The sequence below is a fragment of the Platichthys flesus genome, chromosome 3 (assembly GCF_949316205.1).
Source record: "Platichthys flesus chromosome 3, fPlaFle2.1, whole genome shotgun sequence".
In the NCBI taxonomy this organism is placed as follows: domain Eukaryota; kingdom Metazoa; phylum Chordata; class Actinopteri; order Pleuronectiformes; family Pleuronectidae; genus Platichthys; species Platichthys flesus.
Window position 1 is genome coordinate 10,634,875 of NC_084947.1, and position 18,177 is coordinate 10,653,051.

General features: G+C 41.4%; 2 protein-coding genes across 2 annotated transcripts; one reads left to right on the forward strand and one right to left on the reverse strand.

Moving 5' to 3' along the window:
• The first annotated feature begins 196 nt into the window (after nt 1-196).
• On the forward strand, nt 197-11,538 carry smarcad1a (SWI/SNF-related, matrix-associated actin-dependent regulator of chromatin, subfamily a, containing DEAD/H box 1 a). Its single transcript, XM_062383433.1, has 23 exons — nt 197-620; nt 1,951-2,095; nt 2,187-2,301; nt 2,403-2,472; nt 2,595-2,689; nt 2,958-3,059; nt 3,550-3,628; nt 3,753-4,438; nt 4,823-5,019; nt 5,301-5,391; nt 5,771-5,870; nt 6,470-6,529; nt 6,739-6,814; nt 6,918-7,053; nt 7,181-7,312; nt 7,573-7,668; nt 7,823-7,940; nt 8,046-8,161; nt 8,444-8,632; nt 8,713-8,831; nt 9,069-9,251; nt 9,490-9,599; nt 10,507-11,538. Exons 1-23 carry the CDS (start codon nt 527-529, stop codon nt 10,566-10,568), a joined length of 3,171 nt encoding a protein of 1,056 aa, XP_062239417.1. The 5' UTR covers nt 197-526; the 3' UTR covers nt 10,569-11,538.
• A 676-nt stretch (nt 11,539-12,214) lies between these two features.
• LOC133942250 (perforin-1-like) lies at nt 12,215-15,062 on the reverse strand. The gene is made up of 5 exons (XM_062381785.1): nt 14,806-15,062; nt 14,166-14,441; nt 13,763-14,034; nt 13,457-13,598; nt 12,215-13,319 (listed from the first exon to the last, which is right to left on the reverse strand). The coding sequence occupies exons 2-5, from the start codon at nt 14,433-14,435 to the stop codon at nt 12,432-12,434; spliced, it is 1,572 nt and encodes a 523-aa protein (XP_062237769.1). The 5' UTR covers nt 14,436-14,441; nt 14,806-15,062; the 3' UTR covers nt 12,215-12,431.
• Nucleotides 15,063-18,177: the final 3,115 nt, after the last annotated feature.

The following is an 18,177-nucleotide window of genomic DNA, read 5'->3' on the forward strand; positions in this document are numbered from 1 at the left end:
GCACGCCAAACCCGCGAACCATTTCCTGACTCAGTCACGTGGTACAATAAGAGCAATTTAACCCGTGACACAGAGTTGGAGCTAAACCGGAAGTGTGCCGCGGTGTACTGTCTTGGTTCATTCGTTAATGCCCGCCCACCGCTTGCTCTGTCCAATGAGAGGGGTCGGCTCCACATCCTGCAGGACCGCCTTAGTTCGCGGGAAACCGGCTGGTATCGTGATAGCAGGAGCAGAATAGAGCTGAAGACGCAGCAGCAGATTAAATTGGTACTACACCACTCCGCCATTAATCGATGCGCCTGAAGCCACAGAGGCTACAAACGGCGTACTCACACACGGTTCAACGCCGCCGTCTTCGAGCTAACGCTGCCCCCGCTGCTATGCTAACACTCGCCCGGTAGCTAGTGTGTCACGTCGGCTAACGGGAAGAGCCGCTGCTACATGCGACTGGACGCAGAAGACAGCGCCGACAGAAGAGAGACAAAGGCGGCCGCCGCTGTCAGTCGAGAAATAGTCTCCGTTTAAGATGAGCTCGTTCAATTTGGACCGTTTTCGTTTCGACAAGAAGGCGCAGGACAGCGGCTCCAACAGTCCCGAGTCGGAGAAGGAGAATAAGCCAGGTATGTTAGCGCTAGCTTCCACTCCTGGGAGCCAGATGTGTCACACATGCTATCGTTAGCATCACTAGTTATGTCATGCTATTAATATGCCACCCCCTCCCCCCTCAAATCTTCATGTCATCGTATTGGTTTGGTTCGGAGAGTTTCTTTTGTTGTGTTGACGCTGGACAGTCAATTTAAACACAATTAACTCCAAGGCAGCATGGAGGTACTAGTGCTGTGTTTTAGAAATGGCTGGAGACAATGTCATCCTACTCGTCGTGCTTCCAGACCAGAATCACATCATACAACAGCGTCGTGATGGGGTCACACGTGACAACACATTCCTGCTCTTCAAGTTCAAGTATGATAGTCAAGATGCATGATATATGTGAGGCCACTTTCTGGTCTGGGTCCCTCACATATCCACCATCTTTAATTTTTGGTTTCCTTGAAAGGAGTTAGATGGAATCCAAAGAATGATGCAGTCATTGTATTAACGCTCTAAATATTGTGTCATTATTTAATAATCCAGCGCATAGTTGCCTGGTGTCCCTCTTATTTACACATCACTCGTTGTTGTGTTAAATAGCCATTATCACTATTGGTTTGTAATGATGGACTCCTACAGAACCTTTAACATCAGAGGAGGGCAGCTGAACATAGCTACAAACTTGGCCCTGTTCAGACCTGGTGTTGACATCCAGCTTAATAGATCGGATTATAAGTGTTTCAGGTCTTCGCATATCCAAATGCCTGAGATTCGATCTCTCAAATCGCATTTGGAGTGGCTACCTTCTCTTTCCTGTGTGACGCGCCACCTCCTCAGCGGATGTTCTCTTACCATTCTCCGTGATTTAGTTTTTCAGTCACCACCGGCATATCAACATAGACCGCCACACAATTATTGATACTTTTCATAAATTGGTTACATTGTTCCCTCAAACAATAGCTGCGTGTATTTATTCATTCAGCCTCTCTCATTCATTCAGACTCCACTCACTGTATCTTTCTCTCTTTTGCTCGAGTGGACACACAGTGAAACACACACACACACACACACACACACACAATTGATCTTTGTCATCTGATTTATCCTTAAACCCAGACTTAGTTAAGACATAACTTGGATTGCATGAACACAAAATGAAAAACATGGTTATTTCCAATCACAAGTGGTCAGAGGAGATGCATTTTAATGCCATTTTTCTGAACATTTGAGCTTAAAACTGTCCACTTGTGATCAGCTGCCTCAGGACAGATGTTAACACCAGGTCTGAGCAGGACCATCATAACCCAATTATTGCTGTGAGATCATCTACCCACTTGTTTTTACCATCATGGTTTTCAGCTCAGATGAAGCGTGTCAAAGCGCCACCAAAGTCCCATGCCCGAGGAGTGGTTTACGAGGAAGTCCTTTCTAACGACTTAGAAGATGACGAGGTCCTCTCTGAACCAAAGACCAGAGTAACAACAGCAACAAGTATGAAATCCAAGTAAGTGTCAGCTTAAATGTCAACCTTTCAATTGTGTCACATTCATGGGTATTGGTACTGTTTTACAGTTGTGTTGCCTTTCTTTCAACAGGAATCCAATTGGGAAACAGTCAGATCATACGGATGATGAGGAGAATACGTTGGAGGAAAAAACAACCAGGCTTAAAGAGATGTTTCCTCAGATGACGAGGGAGGAGCTACTTGAGGTGAGGCACCTTTTAAGCATGTAACACACAAGGTAAACTTCATGGATGACGAATGGCAAATTCAGTTAGCTGTTCTTAGCATTGTTCTGTTCTGTTTTCAGGTCATTGGGAGCACAAGCACATTGGAAGAAGCTGTAGATGCCTGCTTTTTAAAGGGCTCTGATAACAAAGGTAAGAAATCACTTTTTTCAAGAACGTAATGAAGGAGCATCCTCAGTTCCATAAAGTATAGTTTCTACGTTTCTCATTAATATGGAACCACTGAGATAAATGGCTTTTTGGTTTTTCCTCAGCTCCAGAACAAGACCGAAAGAGAAAGCTGGATGGATCCAGCAGTTCTCAGGACAGTGGTGAGATTCAAGAGACCAAGAAGAGGAGAACGTCAGAGGTAAGATTACTAATGTTACAACCCTTCAGATTTAAATTATAATGGAATAACATGTACATATTATCACAGTTGGAATTTTAATTTTCAAGTTTAATGAAGATTATTTTGTGATGAACTTACACAGTTGCAAGCGTTGTGTAAAGATCAGATTGATTGTGTGTTGAGGCTGATGATGTAAAAAGCAGTGTGACAATTTGGGGTTTACTTTCCCTGCAAAGCGCACATTTTAGTATTTTTTTAAGACTTTTTCATCTTAAAACAAAAAAAGGGATCTGATGAAGGTGACGATGATGCCAACCAGCCAGGCTGGGAGAAGCAGGAAGCCATGGTGAGAAGACTGCAGAAAAAGTTTCCTGACCAGGACAAGGAGGTGAGGACACACTGACACTGTCCTTCTCTTTAACTCATGAAGCCATGTGGTTATGAGATTCATTTCAGTTTGATTCCACCTTCCTAAACGGATAAGAGTCAACTTAACATGACAACTGTCCTATGGTTGTGACTGTACTTGATTCAATGTTTAACAAAACCAGCTTTCCAGCCGCAATCCACTGTAGACAGGAGGAAAATTTGCCTTAGCTTTTATTATTTTGTGAATAAACAAATATTGACTGTTTAGATGATGATTTTTTTTACGTCAGAAAATCTAGACATTAGGGCAAAAGGATTGAACCATAAATCATTCAGAAACAGAGTTGCTACTCTTTCATCTTTTGTGTTAAATGATGCCTGGGCAAAGCAGAGCACTTTCTATCATCTTTTTACAGCTGCTTCTTTTGACTTTACCATCAAACCAGACTATGGTTTTCCAGGTACCTGGAATCAGTGTATTTTGTTTTAAGCTCTCAACCTCATTTTAGGAACTGCGGTTGGTTCTCCAGGAACACGACTGGAATGCCGAAGAGGCTCTGCAGGTTCTCCAGATGTTCTCAGACCCAGGTGTGAACACAACGTCTTTATTCTGAATCGAGCCACCTTTTAATTGACTTCATGTGTATGTGTACTTTTAACTTTCCTGTTGTCCGCTCTTACTGATTCATACTTTTTTTTTTTCTGGTGTCAGATACCAGCTTCAGCGCACCTGAGTCAGAAGAAAAGAAATCCAGCAAATCAAAGAGTAAAGACAAGTCGAGCAGGGACCACAAAGAGTTGAGGCGCCACAAAGATCACAGAGACAGTACAAAGAGGAATGGTCATGTGAACTCTAAAGACCCCATAATTCTCAGTAAAACAGATGGAGACAGTACAGATGATACAGAAGCGTCAACAGCTGACAGTGAAGACGAATCAGACCCAGAAGACTCCACTATGAACACGTGGTTACAAAAAGTTTCTCACTCAGTGTCTTCCTCCTCCTCTGTCAAGAAAACAACCACCTCTTCGTCCATAAAGCCTTCCTCTTCTTCTTCCTCCTCCTCCTCGTCCACTGCCCAGATGCTGTCCAGATTTGCCAGTGGCACGAGTATAGCGAGGAAACAGGCAGCAGAGAGAAAGATACAGGCGCTCGCCTCTGATGAACCTGTCAGTTCTGAGGGGGAAAATGACGATGAAGAGGACACATTTAGCAGTGAGTTTGAGAACTCTGATGAGGAGCTTGACTCTAACGGTGCCATTACGGGAATAAAGAAGGAGGTGCTCAAGTATTTCGGGGAGGCATCGAAGGATGAGCTGATGCTGATCGCCGGCTGTTCTGTTAAAAAGGCCCTGAAAATTGTGGAGCTGAGACCCTTTAGTAGCTGGAAAAGCCTGGTGAGAGAACATGTCTCAAAACCAATCCATTAAATAGATACTTAAATATTGAGTAGACATGATGCAGGTGATTCTTTTATGGGAATAAAAGCAGTTTGCAAAAGGTATCAATGGGGAAAGATGAAAAACACAGCTACTGATAGTATCTATAGAATACCTGGAAACTGCTCTTGTCTGCATATTTACTCATAGATTTTAGTACTCCGAATTCTCTGTAGAACAGTGACCTCTTTTAAAGTCTATTGAACAGCTAAATGCCACACATCTCATCAGCCTTTCAACAGACCCTTTATTTCATACATCTATCCAGAGACAAGATACTGAAGTATTACTTTGATAAGGTACTTTAAACACTGTGTGAACCATTTGTTCTGTCCTCTTCAGGTCGAAGCATTTGTCAGGGCCAATGGACTGTCGGAGCATATACTTGTCGGCTGCAGACTTGTCCTCAGGGAGCGGAAGATGGTGTTAGGGCTCATGTCCAAATGTAAGACTATTTCCTCAAAAATGCTCAAACAAGTGACTGAAGTGATGGAGAAGGGTACAGGGGCCATGAAACAGCCCAGAATACTCAACAGCAAGTGAGTAAAATGCACATCAAGTTTAATTTATGAATATTGAAAAACTGTGTCAACGTTTATTCAAGGCTACTACTCTTACTTCAAATGGGTTTTGGCAGCAAACTTAGTTTGGGATTTCTCAGTTTGTTGTAGTTCTTTCTTACAACAGTACAAATTACTAATGCTGTGTCATAATGCATGGGTTACTGTTTAGTATATTTGTTTTCTTAAATGATTACTAATTGAAATCGGGACCTATTAGAAACAACTTACAGTTTGTGTTTTTATTGGTTGTCTTTCAGGTTACGGCTGAAGCCCTATCAGTTGATTGGTCTGAAGTGGCTCCTGCTCCTGCATGAGCACAAGCTCAGTGGTATCCTGGCTGATGAAATGGTAAGACAACCAACCTCGGACCCGTGGGAAGATTTGTTCTCGAGCCCAATGGCGTACTTTAATAGGCATGTGAACATCAGTGCTTTGTCAGCATGGGTTTTTGTTGATATGTTTCAATCCTGAAGGTGAATAAACAGAAAAGAAGTGAGAACAAAGAAATTGTTTAGCTCAAACAGTAAGAGTTTTTTTTGTACTTTAGGAAAGAGGCACTGTGGGTAAAGTATGTCAGGATTTTTTCTGTTTACAGGCATTGAATATGATCTGAAACCCAGTTGTTCAACAATCTTTGAATGCTTGTGCACCTGGCTGCTCTATTTTTGATCTTTGAGTTTGAAAGACTCAGTATTTCATCTTCCCTCTTCTCCTTGCCTCCTCTCAGGGTTTGGGGAAAACTATCCAAGCCATAGCGTTTCTGGCCCAGCTATATGAGAACGGAGTAGAGGGTCCTCATGTCCTCGTTGTGCCGTCCTCTACACTCGGTAATAGCCTCCACAAATCGCAAACTTTGCTATCTATAGTCTGCTTCATAGAATGTTATTTATAGTAAACAACATATATTTAGATAATAATGTTATCAGGCATATACCTTTTTGGCTATATGTAGAACTTATCTATTGGACGTTTAATGTCAAAATCCTCATGTTTTACCTTGTGTCTGACTGTATCTTCTCCTGGCTTCTTCTAAGAAAGGGGACAGTCATCTCTCTGATTGTCTCTAAGACTTATACAAATGTTTGGACATTCCTTCTGTATATGTACACACTGCCCTGAATCAAGCTTGGTTTTAGCAGTTACTGCCGATGATACAGAGGTTCTATTCCATACTGTAGGTGTGTCACAAACAGATTTTGACCTTACCTTGTGTGCAGTCTTGGATAAGTCTGTTGAATAAGTACATAGTAATTAAGAAAGAGAATCAAACTAAATTAGAGAAATGGATCTAGAACAGGAAAATATATTAATAGTTGTAGCCTCCATATAAAGAAAAGGGCAAAGCACTCTGCGCCTCACAAGCTTTTCCTAACAAATAAATTGTTCATTTTTTATTTATGCTTAATTAAATATCTCTGGCTTCTAGATAACTGGGTCAGAGAGCTGAAGTTGTGGTGCCCACGCTTCAATGTTCTTATCTATTGCGGTAAGAAATCTCTCAGTAAATGTACACAATGCTGAACATGTGATGTAATGCCTGCTGTGTGCACGTGGACATTTTCTTTTCTTCGATACCCTGCTATTGTGTGTACACGCCATTAATCAGCGTCGAACTCTGCTCAGGGATTTTAACGAACAAACATTATATTCTTTCACACTCTGAGCTCTGAGTTTGTGCTCTTGTGTTCTCTACAGGATCTGTGGAGGACCGCCGCTACCTCAGACATGACATCCTCAATGACAGATCTGATTTCCATGTCATAGTGACCACGTGAGCAAACGCGCAGACCACCCGCTTCATATGTTACCGATCATTAATGTCAATATGCTACTTGAAGACCCGATGAGGAAAGTATTTTTGCTTCGTTTTACAGATACAACTTGGCGATAGGAAACGATAACGACCGCAGCCTTTTCCGCAAGCTGCGTCTGAAGTATGCTGTGTTTGATGAAGGTCACATGCTGAAGAACATGAGCACCTTGCGCTACCGCCACCTCATGGCTATTAATGTGAGTTCAATTTGTAATGTATTCCCCATCACAACCATTCAGTTGTCTTCATGTCTGCCATCATGTCTTTAGTTGCACTTGTCTTTTTTACAGTTTGGGATGTCTCTCTGTCTCTCTCTTCCTTTAGGCCGAGCATCGTTTGCTGCTGACAGGAACTCCTTTACAGAACAACCTCTTAGAGTTGATGTCTCTCCTCAACTTCATCATGCCCTCTATGTTCTCCAGCACAACGACACAGCTCACCAAAATGTTTTCTATGGTAAGTGTGTCTGTGTGTGAGGCACAGTGGGCTCAGTTTGTAAGGCCACTCCATTTGAAGCTACTCAAACAGCACTACCTGGAAATATAAACATGTTATCTCCCTTTATAAGTTCGGATTCATGATCATCCATGGTGGTCTTAGTTTTTGACTTGAAATTATTGTAATATATATATATTGTATGGAATGAAGCTCCGGGACTAGTTGAGCAAAAATGTGTCTCTTCTGTTCCAATCTGACGAAAGTGTTTACTGTTTTAGAAATCCCAAGACGAGCAGAGCCGTTTTGAAAGGGATCGTATTTCTCAGGCCAAACTCATCATGAAACCGTTTATCCTCCGAAGACTCAAGAGTGACGTGAGTTGATCTTCTAAATGAAGACTTGACATACAAAATGTTCTCTCAGTTTTCTTTTCTCTCTCTTCTTTTCTCAGTTAATATCAATTGCTTCACAGCATTTATAAAAACGCTGTGTTAGTGTTTTAAATAACGGGATGTTTCCTTCCTCCAGGTTTTAAAGCAGCTGCCAGCGAAGGAGGAGAAGGTGGAGTCCTGCTCGATGAGTGAGAAGCAGCAGGTGCTGTACGAGAAACTCTTTAAAAAACTCAAGGCCTCCACCACTGGCGAGAGTAAGCCTTATTTAAATGGCTGCATTAGCGGCTCCCTTTTGTCAATAACGGCATTATTTTGTACACAAAACAGAAATTAATGCATGGTTAATAATGTCTCTACAGAGAGGGAGCTGTGTAATGTGATGATGCAGTTGAGGAAGATGGCCAACCACCCACTGCTCCACAGGCAGTACTACACCACAGAGAAGCTCAAAGCCATGAGCAAACTCATGCTCAAGGTCAGTCCTCTTTCACTATCCTTTGTTCTTTTACTTTTTTTATTAATTCTGTACTTGACCTTCAGTTTGTTTAATTTGAATTCTTCAACCATTCAATTGTTCATTATCCTTTTACCCCTCCCTCTGTATTTCTCTGTTACCATTTTTTAACTGAAAAATCAAGTATACATTTTGCTTTAGTTCTTGACGGTTGATGTGCCTGACGCTTGGTGCTGGCATCAAACTTGTACATGTGAGTTATCAATAAAGGTTTCATCTATTTGTCTGTGTTTCCTTCCTCAGGAGCCAACTCACTTTGATGCAGATGCGGCTCTGATCCAGGAGGACATGGAGGTGATGTCAGACTTTGATCTGCATCGTCTGTGCCAGCAATACTCCACCATCAGCTCCTACCAGCTTGAAAACAATGTCCTGCTTGACTCTGGGAAGTTCCACTACCTCAAAGAGATGCTGGCCTCTCTAAAAAACAATGTATGTACTAATGTACAGAATCATTTGTGTGGACTGTGTCGAAGGAGTAAAAGATAATTTATCATCATTTACTCCAACAGGGCGACAGAGTGGTATTATTCAGTCAGTTCACCATGATGCTGGACATCGTGGAAGTGATGCTGAAACATCACAAGCATCGTTACATCCGACTGGATGGATCTACACCCATAGCCGACAGGTCAGTTAAAGTTGGGCTTTATCCAATTGTTGATACGGTTATACCTTTCCTAAATGTCCCCCCTCTACAATGGGATTTGATGCTGAAGTTATATAAACAAGTCTAGCATAGTAATTTTCCAACCTGTAACACCGTTAAAAGAATTGTCAAATTGAGAAAAGAAGTCTAGTATTTCACTTTATGAGCAAACATTAAATTGTGTCACACATAATGACAAATGATTTACTCATCCTGCAGGATTGTGTTGATTGATGATTTCAACACGGACCCTGAAATATTTGTGTTCCTGTTGTCAACTCGTGCTGGCGGCCTGGGCATCAACCTCACGTCAGCTAATGTTGTGATTCTACATGACATCGACTGCAACCCCTACAATGACAAACAGGCAGAGGACAGGTGTCACCGTGTGGGACAGACCAAGTAAGATGTAATCTGTTACTAATACTCCTGTCAAAGAAATTACTTCTTTTTCCTTCTATCTTCTACTTATCAGCAGTTGGATTGAAAGAAAACATTAATGTTATATTCTCAGATTTGGATGTGATCCAAATCTCAGAATAAGACCATACAATATGAATTGCTGATCTCAGATCTCATTAGAACTGCGCTTCATGTATTATGTGACTGTAGAGACTCAACATACTTTCTTGTGTGTCAGGATTGTGAAGGTGATTAGGCTGATCAGTAAGGGCAGCATAGAGGACTGCATACTGCAGCTGGGACAGAAGAAATTAAAGCTGGAGCAGGACATGACTGCTGCTGATCAGGGTGAGGACTCGCACGCACCTACACACGCATACCTTTTCTCAAATGCATTTTATAATCACCCTAAAAACAAGTGTAGTTTGACATAATTAAGTTAAAAAGTGAGTTAAGTTTCAAAATGTAAATAAAACTGATCAGAGGAGCACTACCCGTGATCACGCTATATATCCTTAAACTGTCCGTGTTAAATTTTTGAAATTCTTATAATGTCCTGTATTCCGTACAATGACGACTAGTTGGTCCATCTTAATAAGCTTCTAGACTGTACCTTATGTTATTAGTTGCAAAAGCTAATATCTTATTACATTATATGATGTCTGATATTGACATCACTTACAATCATATGATATATGATGGGGAAGAAGGAGAATTACCAATTGCTTCACAAGGTAGAGAAATAAAACAGAAGAGTTATACATTCATCAGGTTTTAAAGAGAAATTACCAACAGTTTCATGTCAAACTAATTTAATCTGGGACAATAAAAGATTGAAAACATAAATAAAAGAAAAAAGACAGTTCATAGAAAATATAAATCACAGTAAAAAAAAACTGTCCACTAAAGTGCATCTTAAGAAAGGATTAAAAAAAGGACACTTTGTCCCCTCAAAAACACTGTCAACTCAACTGTCACCTCCATGTTGCTGTGAAACCCCCTTCGGATGAGGTGCAAAAGCAGTTAATTTATATGTAGAAATGTTGCTTGATAATACAGAAGTATCAACTCCTCAAAAAGGGCACCAAACATGTATTCTTTTTGTTTCCAGAGCAACATGTAGGCTCCATGTCTGTAGTATTTTAGCTAGTAGTAAAGTATTTTAGCTTTATTTTGTAGCATGCAGCTTTCAAATGATCTGACTTGAGATAACTTCAACATAAACTTCTGAAATAAAGCACTATTTGTCCTTCAGGTGGTGAGGGAGTCATACCTGAAGATATGGCATCTTTACTCAAAGCTTCACTGGGAATGTGATACACATGAAACCTGAGACGTTTTTGAAAGCATTCCTATGATCCTGGCCAGAAACTACTGAGAATCATATGCTGCAGGTTCTGAAAATGAATTCTGATTGACTGACTGTGTAGCGTGCTAGCTGTGCCTAAAACACAATTTTTACCTGCTCTGAGTTTATGTTCTTACTTTGTCTATGAGACCAGTATTTACAGAGAAGGCTGAACAACAACTTAGCCTTTTTATTAATATGCACTTCACATGTTACATATAAGATTCCAAAGTTTAGAAACCTGAAAGAGTGTTGTTTTAAGAATTTCAGCGAGAACAACATGTATTGGAGAACACCATCAACCGTTTGGTACTGAACATATAGACTGAAACAGTTTGCATATCGGAAGTGACGTGAACAAAGCCTTGTGTCATATACATTTAGATAACTGTACTTTATGCTGGTAAGGACACTGAGAAGCCTGATGAGATATTCAGAATTGTTTTATGGTAATGATTCTTTCACAATAGGTGGTGCTCGGAGCATGGCACCTGACAGTGTTGCATCCTTGTCATTCCAGCCAGTGATTTTAAAACACCCTAGTTTACATCCCAATGATTTCATTCTATTCAAAACTATTTTGGCACTTGTCGTTGCATCGCAATTTCAGCCAACTATCTGGAAAATTAACTTCTGTCCCCGTTAGTTTAATGTGTTGAGTTTCATCTTTCAAGCCCAGATCTTTTCCTCGGAGACATGTCAAAGGAATTAAGAGAATGTTTTTACGTTAAGTATGGTGCTTGAATTAGTTTCTTTGAGTTTTCGAGCCAGGCAACAAAGAAGATGATTTGAGGAATCAGCTGCTGCATTCATGTACTGTACAAGTGGCTAATGTGTTGTAAGTGTACAAGTGTTACTGTAAATGCTTTAACTAAGTCGTTTGTATGATTTCTAGATACCTGTTTAAACTTAATAATAAATATTGGAATAAATGTGTGTGGTTATGTGTGTGGGGATTCAGCAGGAGGACCAGTAGGTACCTGGATGAATTATAATGAAAGAAGTACAGCTCCAGTGTAAAGGATTTAACAAATCCTTTTACTTCTGACACACGCTTGACCAATCACGAGTCAGTCTCAGCTGTCAATTATGAGGTTTCACCCTGTTTTTATAGCAAAGACTAATTAAAACCAAACATGTACAATTTAAAAAATACATCAATGTGATATGAACTACCTACACTGACCGAACAAAATTAACATTGAGGAGATTGGCTGTTGCCAGCCACCAGGGGGACATGGAGACAATTTGCCTCACTTTCTGAAGCCATCATGTTCTCAGTCCTTATAAACGTTTATAGGATGTATTAGCACCTAGTGGTGAAAATGCACATTGCAACCAACTGAATACCTCCTCCTCTCCCAAGCATGTAAGAGAACCCATGGTTGCCTTTTAATGTGAAAGGCCTTCTCTAAAGCCAGTGTTAGGTTTGTCTGTTCTAAGCATCCGTGAAACAGGACCAATTCTCAATGTTGACATAAAGAGCTCATTCTAAGTTGATAAAAACTTGTTTGAGCATGTCAGTGCAGCAAAAGACAATTAAAGGTCAACAGCCAAAGTATGTAGCCGTGTCTTTAATAAACATTTCTTTATTTGGTTATGTATGATGGATGTAGAAGGACATTGACTTTGGTTAATAAATACAGAAACATTACAATATATTATTTACATAGAAGACAACTGGTTTCTGGTTAAATTAATGTTTCCTACAAGATTATAATATGAAATGTTTATGTTCAGAGTTCAAATGCAATAATAAAATACCAAATATATTACATTTAAACATCTATCTATTTATCTAAATCTATGTTGAAACATTGTCACCTAACAACCTACTCAGCATGGGGGGAGTAGCGTCCACACCTAAAGCCTGTCAAGTGAGCATCACATGTGACGGAGTAGGTGAAGTAGAGAACTCCTTTACTGAGCTGACAGCTCAGGGAGTGAGTTCCCCTCTCAGGAAACAGCAGACATATCCCAACCCTGTCATTATAGAGCACATCCCTGTCCCAGACTTCAAACCTCATCTCCTGACCCAGTTCAACAGAACCAAAATCATACGTTGCATTCCACACTGGGTTATTGTCATCCATTACTGTCGCAGTTTCCTCGTACTTGCCGTTGTAGAAGATCTTCAGGTAGGCGTCTGTTTTTGTGAAGGTGTCCGCCTTCAGGCCTGCGGCTCTGTGGATCTCCAGTCGGAGAGTTCCTCTGCCAGCCCTTAACGGACAACAGTTGTGATCCAGGTTAGGAGTCGGGGAACAGCTCTTGGAAGCAGGATGCCCCTCCTGCAGCTGGTTCTCTTTAATGTAGTCAGTGACAATGCTCCTCAGATTGGCACTGATCTGCGAGTCCTCCACCAAATGGTGCAGAGGGAAGATGGCGTAGGAAACCACATCAGGGTTGTCGTGGAGGCTGTTCATCCAGCTGCGGTACGCTTCAGATGGGTCTTGCTGGTAGAGGATGTCGGGGAAGTACCTCTCCCCCCCGATAACCTCGGTCTTGTGGGTCATGAAGCCCTGGTAGAAGCCCATGCTCATATTGCCCTTCAGGAAGTTTTCACACTTGTTTGAGAAGGAAGCATTAGCAGGAACGAAACCTAGAGCCATTCGGAGTTCGGAGTTCAGGCAGTTATTGATCTCGGACTCTGAGTAACCCTTCAGTGTGGCCAGACAAGTCCTGAAGGCAGTGATTCGCTTCACCTTTCCCCCAAGCTGGACCTAGGAAACAAAAATATTTACTTTTGGCTTTTCAGTGACTATTGTCCACCACCTCTTTGTCATTATCTCAGTAAAACACTATGAAAAGATGCATTTATTAAAAGGTGCAGAGAGAAGAGTGTTTGTGTTTCTCTGACCTGGTGTATATAGTGTGTTCCATAGGTTTCTATCAGACGTCTGTACTTAGCTCTGTCCTGGCTTGTGTTTAAACTCGGTGGGAGTCGGTTCAGATGCTTAGTAAATTCTGTACTCAGCTGGGGATGATCAGCCAGCCTGTAGCTGAAGAAACAAAGAACATGCAGAGTGTCATGAGGCAATTAGAAAATAATCTTGACCTTTTTGTAACAAACACAATAAACATTCAAGTTCACTGAGCGGCCTTAAACCATAGTAACCAAGCCTTTATATTGTTTTTCTTTTGTGTACCAATAGTTCCCCTTTACCTGTAGTAGGTGCAACTTATTTCATGGATGGCAAAAGTGGCCTTGTCCACACTATGCTGTGAACGAGCAAACTTTGCCAGGTCTGATCTGCTTCCTCCCAGCACTGCCTTGCCAACTTTGTCGAGGCTCAAATCCAGATACCAGTTGTTGTTAACCAGGGAGTTGGAGCTGCGCAGCAGGGAGTCCACCGAGTGGTGCAGGGCACTAGAAAGCTGCTTACTGCAGCGGCTGAAGGGACGCCAGTCAAGCACCGCTGCTGGAAGCCTCTGAATCTGAGGAGGATTAAGAATGACCGGATGTACATGGGGATGCAGGTGTAGGAAGAAAGCAGTTAAAGGAAGTGGAATACAACAGAGCAGGAGGTGCTCTGAGAGGCCTGAGCAGTCTGGTAGTTTGACTCTACCTGTCCGTTTTGGAACCGGTTGGGACACAGTGTGCAGGTGCGGTTGTCATCCAGGTGAGCTTTGACGTTGATGACATACGCGCCCGTTCGACGCATCCGCACCACATCGAAGCCGTCTCCTGCCAGGTTGTGGCCTGGGACAAAAGGAGCTTTTTCACACTCTGACCCAGAGCCAACCCGACAGCAGTGGACCCTGCAGACCTCCAACATGACTGATAAAGCCATTATCAACAGAATGAAGCTGCTCCGTTGATGATTTCCTGCTGGCATGGTGACCTAAATGTAGCAGAGGACACAAAGGTTGAGGATGTTGCCAGTAAAGTCAGGATTTTAATGAAAAGCTTGTGAGAGAACATTTTGTCACTAAAAGCTCCCAACATGTCTCACAGGAATCTCAATGCAAGTAGCAAGTGTTTTCCAAAGTTCCTTCAAATTAAAACACATTTTGACAGGTTTTCTTTGGGCAGATTTTCAATAGCAGATGAAGTATGTCTGTCACACAGTAAATGCAGATGAGCTCTTAATCCTCTCTGCTTTATAAAAAGCAGTAATCCTGCAGCAGATGTAGTGTCAACATTAAAAACGTGACAAATGCACTAAAAATGGCAAACCATGAAGAAAGGCAAAATGTTACTCTTACCTTGGACTGTATTTGTTTTATTGTCCTTCTGTCCGCTTCGTCGTCTTCCTTTAGGAGTGGTCAAGCTGTATCTTGTCTTCCCATGCCAAAACGCCTGCCTCTGTTTAAACGCTCCCTCTTCACTAAGCCCATTGATGGCACAGTTCACTGTAAACGGTGAACTGCAAACTGTCTAAAGTCTTGATCCTGCTGGAATTGAAATAGCGGCCGAGGGAGCTTTTGCTGTGCTGAGAGCCTGCTGGGCGCTCTCTTTTGTCCGTCCTCTGCCTCATGAAAAAAGACCTAGGAGGGAGTTCCCCTGCTTCACAGCTATGTATCTGTCTCTCTCTCCCTTTCAAATGTTCTCTCCCCCAAGGCCATACCAATTTCCTCAGCATGACTGGTTTTGTTTTCATGTTCAAGACCCAGCTGTATGAATACCTCACAGCTGTGTGTTTGTGTGTGCGCGTCCACATGTACATGTGTGGGGGGAGGGGGATTTTTATATTGTCACGAGAGAGGAGATGCACATTGGTCTGAGCACTCTTTACGGGAAATAGAAGTGTGTGTGCACGTGCATGTGAGTGTGCACAGTACATGTCTGTTGTGAGTGAATGTGCGATCATGTCTATTTAATGTCTGGGCCTGCCTGTCTGTGTGCTGATAACCCTACCAAAACCATGAGGTCAGCTTTGCCATTGTCTATTTAAGGGTGAGGGTGGAATGCTGTGGTTTCTCAGTAAGGTCAAGCAACATTAAAGTGTCGCTCTTTCATTCAAAGAGAAAGTGAGAAAAAAAAGAATTTCCAGCCCTGGTTTGCTGTTATATTTAGAGAACCAATATGTGCTTTGGTGCCGTATGTACAGACTAGAGAGAGGTCCATTGAACTGATTCTGCTTTTTGAACTAATGTTTACTAGATCTATTAAAAACACAGCATCAGAATCAGATTCAAAAAGTATTTATTGCCAAGTAGGTTTACACCTACAAGGAATTTGCTCTGGTTATTGATGCATACAATGAACATAGAAACATAAGAACACAATAAATACAACACACATAAGAAAAGCAATAAAAAGGAAAAATATATATTTACTCACTATTTTCTTCTTACTTATTCCCTTTCTCTAATATTTATACAAAGTAACATTTATTTAGACATAAATATATCTAAATAAAATATATATAATATATAAAAGATATAAAAAGTGCAGTAAAAAGTGAAATGCAAGATGCAAAACAGTGCATAATGCATTGGGGGAGACATGTTATCCATTAACTATGTCCTTGACCAACTACCAAGATATTATTTGGACTTTAAAGAACAGAGAGATAGCAAACATAAAGATATAGAGCCATGACATTTTTTTTAAATAACTTTAATAGTTAATTCATAGTTGTGTATTGCAGAACATACACAATTTATACACGTATAGTTTTTAATTGCAAGTACAGTACCAAAATGATTCATACACAAATTACAAAGGGTCCACTAGTTGTCTGTGAAGAACATTTGTAAATGCATTTATTTTTGAGTGTACTTTTCAGTGCTACTGAGGGTAAAAATGAAAAAAAACGAAATGACATTGTGCATCTGGCCCTCATGAGGGCAGTATTTGTTCACTACAGCCATTGGAAATCACGTCTGCTTCCAGTTGATCATTTTGAGATTTTAAAATCAGATTTAGCTGTATCCAAGTATCTTGGATGTCATTAAATGTTGGAAAATGCAAAAGAGAGAGCACTGGCCCGTTATTTTACCTGCCTGGGGGGACAGAGAAAAATAAAAAGTGAAATCAAAGCAAAAGTTCAATAAAAATAATCACGAATCAACCACGTCATCTTATTACACCTACAGTAACAGGTTTCCAGTGGAAAGATGCTATAGTTAACAGGCCTCAAGCCATGGGCAGATTATCAGGGCAACACCACAGACCCTGACCTACTCACTCAAATAGTACACGTTCACTTCCTGTGTCTGAGGACAAACTAAAACCAACATCAAACTTGAGATATGAGGTTCACAAGGCAAATTTCTCTATTTGTGAGCCAAATACGACCGTGACCTTGACCTTTGACCACCAAAAAGAATATGTCCAACTGAACATATGAACCAAACCTGAATTCCCTCAAGGTGTTATTGAGATTTCATGAATTGGACGGATGAACAAACCAAACTGATTATTTCTTGGAAACTTCCACTGCTGTGTTTGGTTCATACATATCAGACGGAACCAGAAGGAACATCTCACCTGGCCAGATGCAGAACGGCCTCCAGGATGTTGGAGCCCTCTTTGGCGCTAGTTTCACAAAACAGGGTGTTGTATGTCTGTTGGGTAAAGACAGAAAATCAATAATCCATAATCAATCTGATTATTTTACTGCTGATCCGAGTTGGTTACAGGTTGTGACTTGGAAATTAAACGAAGATGATTGTGGATGTTTACCATGGCCAGTTTTTCTCCATAGCTGGTGGGAACTTCAAATTCTCTGAGATCACACTTATTACCCACGAGCATGATGGGAATGTCCTCCAGACTCACGTCCTGCTAAGTATCAGAAATACACTAAAACTAGTTAAACATAAACATAAAAAATATATTTTGCTGGAAGAGAGAAGAGAGAGCTGTGATGGACTAACCTCCAATGAACAGAGTTTACTACTACAGCTTCTGCTGGAGTTCAAGGACTGTTTTTCTTCGATGTTGGTCGGACTGATCTCATCGAACTAGACATCGACACTGGAGAGGCACAGCCCTCTTTCACCATGGAAGAGAAAGTATAAGCAGTTAAGAACTGGCCCAACCCCAGTTCTCTACAGGACCTAAAGAGTTTCTTCGGCCTGTCCTCCTATTACAGGAGGTTCGTGAAGGGGTTTTCCTGAATACCTGTGCCCTTGTTCTGCCTGCTGAAGAAGGGGGGGGGCATTCTTATGGACAGAAAAGTGTCAGAGAGCGTTTACTTCACTGCAAGGCACTGATCCTCCTGACCTCACTTTCCCTTTCGTTCTTGACACGGATGCCAGCAACGTCTGCTCAGGTGCTGTATTGACCCAGTTGACACCTGGGGGAGAAAGAGTGGTGTCGTACTACAGCAGGACATTCAACAAGGTTGAACGTCGCTAATGTGTCACCAGGCGGGAACTGCTTGCTGTGGTCAGCGCCATCCGGCACTTCAAATATTACCTTGGGGGCCTCCACTTCACTGTCATGTGGTGTCATGAGCCATGTGGTTTCTTAACCGTTCAGAAATCCTCACATAACCAATCACTGTGTGTCGGAGCTCGTCAGGGTTTATAAGTTACGAATCATTTCACTTTTTCCTAAAATGACGTGCACATCACTACATATACTCTATGATTCTGCACAATATACACCCTTGGATGTCACATAAA

What these genes read in the sequence shown, in the direction of transcription:
- smarcad1a (XM_062383433.1), top strand. Translation starts at nt 527, where the DNA reads ATGAGCTCGTTCAATTTGGACCGTTTTCGTTTCGACAAGAAGGCGCAG. An exon ending in AGAAGAGGAGAACGTCAGAG is followed by an intron (nt 2,690 to 2,957) that starts GTAAGATTACTA and finishes AAACAAAAAAAG; the next exon opens with GGATCTGATGAAGGTGACGA. An exon ending in TGTGCCGTCCTCTACACTCG is followed by an intron (nt 5,871 to 6,469) that starts GTAATAGCCTCC and finishes TCTGGCTTCTAG; the next exon opens with ATAACTGGGTCAGAGAGCTG.
- LOC133942250 (XM_062381785.1), bottom strand. Translation starts at nt 14,435, where the DNA reads ATGCCAGCAGGAAATCATCAACGGAGCAGCTTCATTCTGTTGATAATG. An exon ending in ACCGGTTCCAAAACGGACAG is followed by an intron (nt 14,035 to 14,165) that starts GTAGAGTCAAAC and finishes AATCCTCCTCAG; the next exon opens with ATTCAGAGGCTTCCAGCAGC. An exon ending in ATAAGTTGCACCTACTACAG is followed by an intron (nt 13,599 to 13,762) that starts GTAAAGGGGAAC and finishes TTGTTTCTTCAG; the next exon opens with CTACAGGCTGGCTGATCATC.